The sequence below is a fragment of the Bactrocera tryoni genome, chromosome 1 (assembly GCF_016617805.1).
Source record: "Bactrocera tryoni isolate S06 chromosome 1, CSIRO_BtryS06_freeze2, whole genome shotgun sequence".
Classification (NCBI taxonomy): Eukaryota; Metazoa; Arthropoda; class Insecta; order Diptera; family Tephritidae; genus Bactrocera; species Bactrocera tryoni.
This window is the reverse complement of record NC_052499.1, coordinates 38,763,711-38,772,937: the sequence shown is the minus strand read 5'-3', so window position 1 is coordinate 38,772,937 and position 9,227 is coordinate 38,763,711. Positions and strand designations below refer to the sequence as shown.

Below are 9,227 nucleotides of genomic sequence, written 5' to 3'. Positions count from 1 at the left end.
ATTCATTTATTGGGATAGGTACAACAACAATAGCTTGCAGAGAGAAACAATTCATTATAGAATTATTTAAGTTGTGTAATATAACCGTTATTGAATCTCTCTACCATAAATACAATTCTTTTCTCTGAAAATTAATAAGCTTTGACTTTTTTATGTATGTTCAACAGGTAGACTCATTTGATCGGGCCCTTGTAGGGCGCTCTCAGTCAGCAGCGCACAGTACTTAGGCCTCAACTTGTTTGCTACTTACGAAGCTGGCTGCTTGGCTCAAGTGTGCACTTCAACTTGTTGCAGCCAAGCAAAGCGCCGCAATCGCTTTGAGTTGCTCGTCGGGTTCGGGCTCTTGGTGTGGTGAGGTGCGTGTCGATTTACGCAGAGAACGCATGATACAAAAATAGAACGAACACAAACATACACACCAATAAGAAAGTTAATGAAGTGAATTCTACAAAAAAATATCAAAATCAATAAAACAAAGGATCTCAGTTAGCAAGTGATACATACTAAAATTTAATTCCGTATTAAAAGTTTAAAAGGTGTAAAATTAAAAAAACATGGGCCTTGCTTTTGTGTGCGTAAAAAATAAGTGAAATTTTCGGTTTGAATAATTTTTTGGTTTTTAAAAACTTTCACCGCCTGTTGGTAGCATTCTGTTGCATTTGTCGCAATAAGAGTTGATTTAAAAGCTTTTATTGTTTAACTCAATATCAGTAATAACTCAAATTAAACAAGTACAGTTATGCTGCAGCTCCTGCTGCTATTTACTTTACTACTCCCTTACGTCTGCCATTCTCAAGTGCCGGCATCTCCTTGCGAGTCGCGTTTCAGCTACGTACACGAGGGCAATGAATACTTCGGCCAAATCAAATTGGATCGCTTGGAAAGAGGACGCACCGAGATTAAAGTGGCATTCTCACAACGTGACTCATTAACTTCCGTAAGTATGTCAGGGGGGCAGAAAGCACATCAACGCAAAAATTGTTATTTGTTGTAATATCAAATACCAAAAATTAAAAAATAAATCTCTTCGAAAGTATTATGGGCGTAATATGTTCAGTAATTAACTTTTGATATACATACCTTCAGATCAATTATCTAGTAGATGAATTGCTGCAACGTTCGGCCTCCGTTAGTATTATACTATAAATGACAGCAGAGCAACAATACATTTCTTGAGCTCGCTGTCTGTACGCTCAATATCTTCTGACTGGAAATGTTCTAGCACTAGAGTAGAGTGCTGGCCGACAACCAGCTCATGCATGAAATTAAAATTTGTTAGAAGTTGAGGTAGAAACATCCCGTAACTAACTTTACGAATACCCAACTTTCGCTCAACTGCCATACTTTCTGACAACCGAACGAATTGGCTGGAATCGAAATTGACAGCCTCGTCCGTGATTCGCCGTTCGCAAACAACTCAGATTGATGTATGGAACGACTTGGCGCATGTTGCGTTGAGATCTTAAATTTAAGGTGTCCAAAACAGCTTGTTGAAGTAGCTGAAGCCGATCGGTTTTCCTAAGCTACAACGTTTTGCTTCGAATGTTTTCGAGCCAAATTTTGTTCAGCGGTGATGGTCCTCATCTGGCACAATGGGTTTGTAAACAATCAGCTCTTTAAGAGATTCAAGAGCTACCATTCGATCCAGAAAAACAGCGGGGTGGTGTGGTTTTTGGGGCGATGGAAACATCGGTCCATATTTCATCAAAAATGATGCCGATGAGAACATTACCGTCAATGGCGACCGTTATCGCGCCATGATAACCGATATTTGATGCCTGAAATTGAAGCTCGTTTAGTTTCAGCAGTGCCGTCTTGCTACACTTCCTACACATCATATCAACTAATCAATTTATTAAGAGATCACTTTGGTGGCAGATAATTTCACATTTTGGGCCGGTCGATTGGCTACCAAGATCGTGTGATATCACACCGTTAGACTTTTTCTTGTGAGGATATATAATATCGAAAGTCTATGCGGACAACCCCGTTTCGAGTCAGGGCTTGGAGCAAAACATGACGCATGTCGTTCGCCAGATACCAGACGAAGTGTCGAACGAGTTATCGAAAATTGGACTCAACAGATAAATGCCAAAGAATGTTCTTTCAAATAATAAAAACTTCGTTAAATTTGAAGTTTCTGTGTTTTTTTTTAAGTAGTAAGCCCCGAAACGAGTGATCCTGTTATAATATGCACCGAGCATTAATCTGAAGCTAGATGCAAAACTGGAAAAATTGATCTAGGAAAAACTTTAAATGAGAATAAATCGATGTGATTTTGAGCAATAACATAATTATAACATAATATAAACATAATTTTATATAGTTTAGTTAGAACTAAAGCGCAAGCTATTTGGCTGCAAGTACAACAAGAAAATACTTAAAGTTATTCGCTGGTAGTCAATTATTTTAGTACCCTACAACTACCGGAGAACCTCAAATAAATTTATAGCATTCTGTAAATCAACTAATAATGTATTCAACTTCTTTAATTATATAGAACTACTATGGCCGTATTACACCATATCCGGAAGGGCCACTGCAAGTGAATCGAGTGCCGGCCTTATTTCGGGTTCATTTTCCGAACCCGAGCAAACCTCCGAAATTAACAAAGCTCAGCATCAATGGAAATGTACTCTGCTCTAGCTCCCGATGTACGTATAAAATAAATCAATTTACATACAATCACGCCCTCAAGTAACATAATTTTTTTTCTCAGATTCAGCGCCAAGTAGTTGGTTCGAACTTACGTACACTGTGAATGCCCACGGTGGAAATTCATCTCCACAAACAGTAGTGGAAACACCGACCTACGTAACGGCACCCCCACCTGCACCAACTCGACCGAACCCAACTTACACCACTTGGGCCGAACTACTAAACAACTACACTACGACGGTGCCAAAAAGACCAGCGTCTACGCGTGCACCGAGCACCGCGCCGCCACCAATGACATTCTCCAATATCTTTCTCACTGAGCGCTTTCAACAAAATACCACTGTTACCTGCGGCACTGAAGGTAATGTCGTCCGTCCATTCCTACATGGCGGCAAAGAGTTGGTACGCGGTCAATTTCCTTGGATGGCAGCGGTTTATCGCAAGGAGACGGTGCATAGCCTATCATACATTTGTGGCGGCACATTATTGTCGCAACGAAGTGTTGTCTCAGCAGCACATTGCTTTCAAAACCTGCCCGCCACACAGGTGGCACTTTTCCTCGGTCGCACAAATTTGGAGAGTTTTAGTGAAGATGGATTTATCACGCGCGATGTTGAACGTTTGATAATACATCCGGATTATAATAGTCTGCCAGACGCGGATATTGCAGTGATGCGTATGGCGGCTATAAGCAGGTGAAGTTTAATTTTAGATATGAGGATAAACATTTTGTGAGAGACTTAGACTTATTTACATAATATGCATATATCAAAAGTTGTTCATATAAACAATAGCTGAGAATTGAAGAAGAATTATTGTAATATATTGCGAGATATGTCATTAGAATTAAAAAGTACGAACTGAGTCCACTCCAAACTTACCATTTTACCTAGTGTAAATGGAGTTAAGTTCTCAGATATGGCGACTATCCTCAGATTTTGACATACCGCTCTGAAATTTTGCAACTTATCGCCGAAATTGGATAACTACTAGATATATTGCATTGCCGATCAAAATAAATTTTTTGTATAAAAAAAATGTTCATTTGCCGAGAAATCTTCACCAGATATGGCATGGGTTATTGCCTAAGACAATAACGCAATATTGAAAAAAAATTTCAGATCGTATTATAGTGTCCATACATTTCTTGTTTTAATTAGCAGACATAAGTTTATTGGAAAATTTGTTTCGGCATAAAACCCTTAAGCTTCAAGTATTTGCCACTAGATTTTCCAATCAATTTTCAAATGGGTTGGCAAAAGTAGAGGAAGTAAAGTAGAGTTGCTGAAACAAAAAGGTTACTCTAACCTCATCCCATAGAAGGAAGCACTATGAAGTTGTTCTGATTACCTTCTGAAAAGATGTTGGTCAGATCAACACAATTCACAATAAACCTTGTCGCCCTGACCTTAGTTGGCAACATAACAAATACAAACCTAGTAAGAGAGTTTGTGCATAATATCATTAAGACCTTATTTAAATATAATATAGTAAACTTCTTACGAACTATTTGATTTAGCTTTGTGTCTAAGAGTTCTCTAGCAGTTCTGCATTTAAAATTTACAATTAGTTATTTAGATGTTACATTAATTTTTTACATATTTCCCTCCTTCCACACAGTTACACCGATTTCATTCGTCCCATTTGCCTGTGGACAGAGTCGACACAAGTTTCACGCGTCGTTGGCCTATCGGGCACTGTAGCTGGTTGGGGCTCCAATGAGAATGGCCAGCTCGTCTCACCGATCGCCAAGAGAGCACAAGTGAAAATCGTTAGCGAAGTGGATTGCATACGCTCCTCGGCGGTTTTCTCCAAGCTAGTAACGAGTCGCACATTTTGCGCCGGTAATCGCGATGGTGTGGGGCCATGCATGGGCGACTCGGGCAGCGGTTTGGTACTACAACGCAACAACCGTTGGATGCTACGCGGCATAGTGTCCTTTGGGCAGACTAATCGAGGACAGTGCAACCTGTACGAATATGTGGTGTACGTTGATGTGGCGCAGCATTTGAATTGGCTGGAAGATAATATATAAATGATATGAAGACAGATAGTTTAATTATAACATTTATTTATTTCTTATTTAAGTTTTAATTTAAGTAAATACCCGTTAGAGTAACCTTTAAGGAAACGAGGTGTTCTTAGCATTATAATGCATTCCAAAGTAAAATGCAATAAATGGAAAAAGTGCCAACGTTTTGATACAATAAGGTTTTATTAGCGATTATCTATTCTGATCTCGATTCTGTGAAGCTTTTTTCCCGATGAAACCTAAGTATTTCCCGGCATAACCAGGAAGACATGGATACCTGGGCTTTGGCAGCATACGAAAATCAACTTCTCGAAACCTTCAACCAGTGCAGATGTCATTTTTAACTTTAGTTAATCTCATGCCGATAATGACGCTAATAACTATGGTATATCATCCGTTAGTAATTGTGATATTTTTACTTTTGGTCGGAGTTTTATATCACTTTTATTATGATGAAAAAGAACTGCTTTCGCTGTGCTTTAAGTGGTTTCTGCGACATCGATCTGAAATTTTTCACTAGTCCGTTTTTCCCGAGAGGCTGTTCATTTGGCGGAACCGCCAATATCGGCCCACTGTAGCAATAAACTGCCCAGATAAGCTAATCGATCAAAATCAAATTCTTGATTAGAAAATTTTTTATTTGCGATTTCAAATCATGCTGATCATTACTGTGTACTATATATTATAAAACCACTTTTAATGCTCTCTTCAAGCAATTACACGATCAGTCTTCTTGATTCGTCTGAATGCTTTAACGTCTGGTACTTTTGCTGAAAGTTTTTACGCAAAGAATTACTGTAATTATTCGTCACAGGCATCGCGCCCACCTCAATCAGCTAACACACCGTCGATGTGTAATCGGCGCTGCAGATCTTGAAACGAAATTTCCAACAAATTTTTGCCTCAAAAGATTTGCCAAGTTCAGACGTGCCGTCATTCGTTGTGATCAGCCCGTTGCGTCCAGTACCCTAATAACAGTGTAGCAGCAGTTGTGCGGCTGCTGTATTCCGAGTCAGGTATTTCCCACCACTAATCAAGTGTAACAACAAACATAGTGATATTTGTTAGCAGTGCCGAAAAAACAAGTGATATTGCAGTGCAATCAATAATAGTGCGAGAAACATTTCAATAAATCGTGTACGCGCTGCGTCGTTCGTGTGTGCTTATAACTTAGAGTGGAGCGTTGTTGGTAATCTTCAGTTTACTAGCGAAGATCAGCAGTTCAGCATGTTCGCTACAAATTTACATTCACTCATCTTTATCTGCAGCATTACGACGCTGTTACGGTCTGCGCTCGCGCAGGTGGCGCTCCCGCCGATCGCGTGTCCCCAGTACTTTCAATATGTGAGCGACGGCTTCGCGTACTATGGCTTGATTACACTGCCGCAGGTATCGGTGGGCACGGCAGATGTGCGTGCGCATTTCTCTCAGCGTGGCCTACCCTCGTCGGTAAGTAAGCGCATATTGGATTACTCATTCATAAGAAATTTAAAAACAAAGCAGAGAAGCGGCGAAGCACAATTGACACTATTCATTATCCACTTGATGTGATTGATTTGCGGTTTTAGTGAGCGCGATTTCTCAGACAAATTCACTTTTCGTTAATTATATCTGCGATGCTCTGGTCGTACTGCAATAGGAGAGCAGGCATTTCACGAATTTACGATTGCCAGAATAAAACATAGAATTCGTCAAATTTGATTTAGAACTGAATTGGATCGGTAATGAATGAAGTCGCGTTTCGCTTCAAGCAGCTTAGAAAGCTTATGCTTATCAAAGTAAATTCTTTAATAAATATGTACTACATGTATGTACGTAAAATTTTTTAAAGACTTTGGAATCAGTATTTAGTGAGTTATAATCGCAATTACGGTTATAGGTAAATCACGCTTCTTTCCATCTCATCATATGTTATATCGAGTGATTTTATTTTATAGCATTTTTATTTCAATAGAATTACTATGGTCGTATCACACCGTATCCGGATGAGAGCACCGTTGTGCATAATGTTTTAAATGGTCAACCTGCTACTTTTCGTGTGGATTTCGCGAGTCCCGGTAACCCCCCTAAATTAACACTACTTTCACTGGACGGCAACGATTTATGCGTGGGTTCTGATTGTGAGTATGAAGCCAATTAATAGTGAGTTTAGCAAGTAGTTTGACCCTAGATACGGTGGTACACATAAATGTGAAAATATGACTTTAGTGTCTATGGGTAGAATTTACAAACTCTTAAAATAAGTAAGGATATTTCAAAATAGTGAAAGATCTTAGCCCTTAAATATCATTTCTAAAGTCAGTAGAAGTCTTTTACCAGATTGTTATAATTTGCACCGTCTTTTGGGGAAAAAAACTCCAAAAGAAAGAAATGAGCAGTACCGGAAAGTGGTTTTCGACTTTGTCTTCATGCACGGTGCAACAAACCACAGTTAAGGGGCGCACTTAGCCTGAAATGAAAAAAATCTTAGGCCGTTCTATATACAATTCATTAAGATTCATAATTTCTTATTTTTTTTATTTTCAACCAACGTAAAAGCCACACTAGTAGAGGACATTTTTTCTAATAGCTTGGAGAATAGTAAATAGTTCGTTAAATATATGAATAAACATTATTTAAAATTGCATAAGGTATATTATGATTGCCACGAAATTTGTAACTTACGTCAGGAAGTGTGGAGTTCCTGTAAAACATATGTATACTTAAAACATCATCACGAGCTGAATCGATTTTACTAAGTCCGTCTGTTTGTATTGTACGTGACTAGTTAGTTTGCGTTATCAATTTTACACACAGAATTTTCTCCCAAGAAGCTAGGACAGCTACAGCTTATACAAAAGTTGTCATACAAATTGAATTATTGAAGTCTAGTGCGTGTATGGAACTTGGAGAAGTATCTCCACAAAACTTTGCACGGGTAAAGGTCCAATACCACGGTGCAACCTCTGTACCAAGTTCCTTAACCAAGTAACTCAATCAATTTTTCGATTTGTTGAAAAACCTTTTAATACAATTTATATGTTTTTTATACACCAGAAAAGAGCCGATCACACAATCAAAAAAAGAAATATATATATAAATAATACGGATATAATAATTCTTTCATTTTCATCTTTCAGATCCACCACCGAAATCATGGGCGAAGCTGTCTTACCAACTGTACACATATTATACCGCCGGAAATGGTTTAACGGGGCCAAATATTCCGAACTCTTTGGTGCCTGTTAACATTGACCCAACACCAACTTATAATTATCAACATAATCAGCTTGCTCATACTAATCCACCAATCAGGCCCGTTAATTCCTTCCCCGTTCCAAATGTTAGCAACAAATTTGACACACCAGCGGCAAGACCAACAGAAGTCACACCGAAGCCAACCAGCAATATAGGTACAGCATTAAATTCAGGAGATTTAGCTGGAGTTTGCGGCGTAGAAGGTACTGTGGTGCGCGGCTTTGTCTATGGAGGAGTTGAAGTGTTGCGTGGCCAGTTCCCTTGGTTAACGGCAATCTATAGCAAATACACAGATTCATTGAGTTTCATGTGCGGCGGATCTTTGATTTCACGAAGAACTGTGATCTCAGCCGCACACTGCTTTAAACGCTTACAAGCCGAGCAGGTTGTGCTCTTCCTCGGGCGATACAATCTAGAGAGCTATAGCGAAGATGGCGTTGTAACGCGAGATGCAAACAAACTCATTATACATACGGATTATGTAGACGGCCAACCGAATGCTGATTTAGCATTAATACGAATTGAACCTCTCGAGCAGTAAGTAACAGTAAAAAATATTTGCCTCAGATACTTATGTGCCTTATCATTTGACGTAGATTTTCAGAGTACATAAAACCGATTTGTTTGTGGAGTGAAATAGAGGAGAGTTCGCTTATTGTTGGGAAAACAGCTTCGGTGGTCGGCTGGGGTTATGAAGGTGAAAAGGAAAGAGACATATCGCCGTTACCGAAAATGGTAGATGTCAAAATAGTTAGTAAGGGCGACTGCCTAAGTTCTTCCTTTCAAAGCCTTATCACGGATAAAACTTTTTGTGCCGGTAATCGTGATGGCACCGGACCTTGCATGGGTGACTCAGGTGGCGCTCTTATGTTGCAGCGCAATAATCGCTGGGTTTTGCGTGGTGTTGTGTCCTCAGGTCAGTCATCGGCACAGCGTTGCAATTTGTATGAATATGTTGTCTACTGTGATGCTGCGAAATATATGACATGGATTACACAGAATCTTTAGGATTATTACTCAAATGTAGTTTGTTCTTTTGAACCTAATAACTTAACAAATTAAATTTTTATGGGAACAATACCGTAACATATTTCGACTAAAATTATTTTATCATAAATATTTTAACTAATATAGTATTAAATATTGAGCATCACTTCGGAAAATAAATATTAGCTGATCAGCTGCGAGGCAGGCGTTCGACGATGAATATTAAACGTCGTCCAAGTATAGCCAATCTCTACACCTCTATAAAATAGTATGCGGAGAAGAGCTTGTCTGTCCTTCCGGCATCGAACTTACA

General features: G+C 39.1%; 2 protein-coding genes across 2 annotated transcripts; both read left to right on the top strand.

Moving 5' to 3' along the window:
• Window positions 1–640: 640 nt before the first annotated feature.
• Window positions 641–4,860, top strand: LOC120779362 (serine protease gd-like). The gene is made up of 4 exons (XM_040111559.1): window positions 641–937; window positions 2,501–2,654; window positions 2,720–3,353; window positions 4,279–4,860. Exons 1-4 carry the CDS (start codon window positions 740–742, stop codon window positions 4,691–4,693), a joined length of 1,401 nt encoding a protein of 466 aa, XP_039967493.1. The 5' UTR covers window positions 641–739; the 3' UTR covers window positions 4,694–4,860.
• Window positions 4,861–5,552: 692 nt separating this feature from the next.
• LOC120778419 (plasma kallikrein-like) lies at window positions 5,553–9,008 on the top strand. The gene is made up of 4 exons (XM_040110204.1): window positions 5,553–6,139; window positions 6,645–6,810; window positions 7,810–8,464; window positions 8,524–9,008. The coding sequence occupies exons 1-4, from the start codon at window positions 5,918–5,920 to the stop codon at window positions 8,933–8,935; spliced, it is 1,455 nt and encodes a 484-aa protein (XP_039966138.1). The 5' UTR covers window positions 5,553–5,917; the 3' UTR covers window positions 8,936–9,008.
• The last annotated feature ends 219 nt before the right edge of the window (window positions 9,009–9,227 follow it).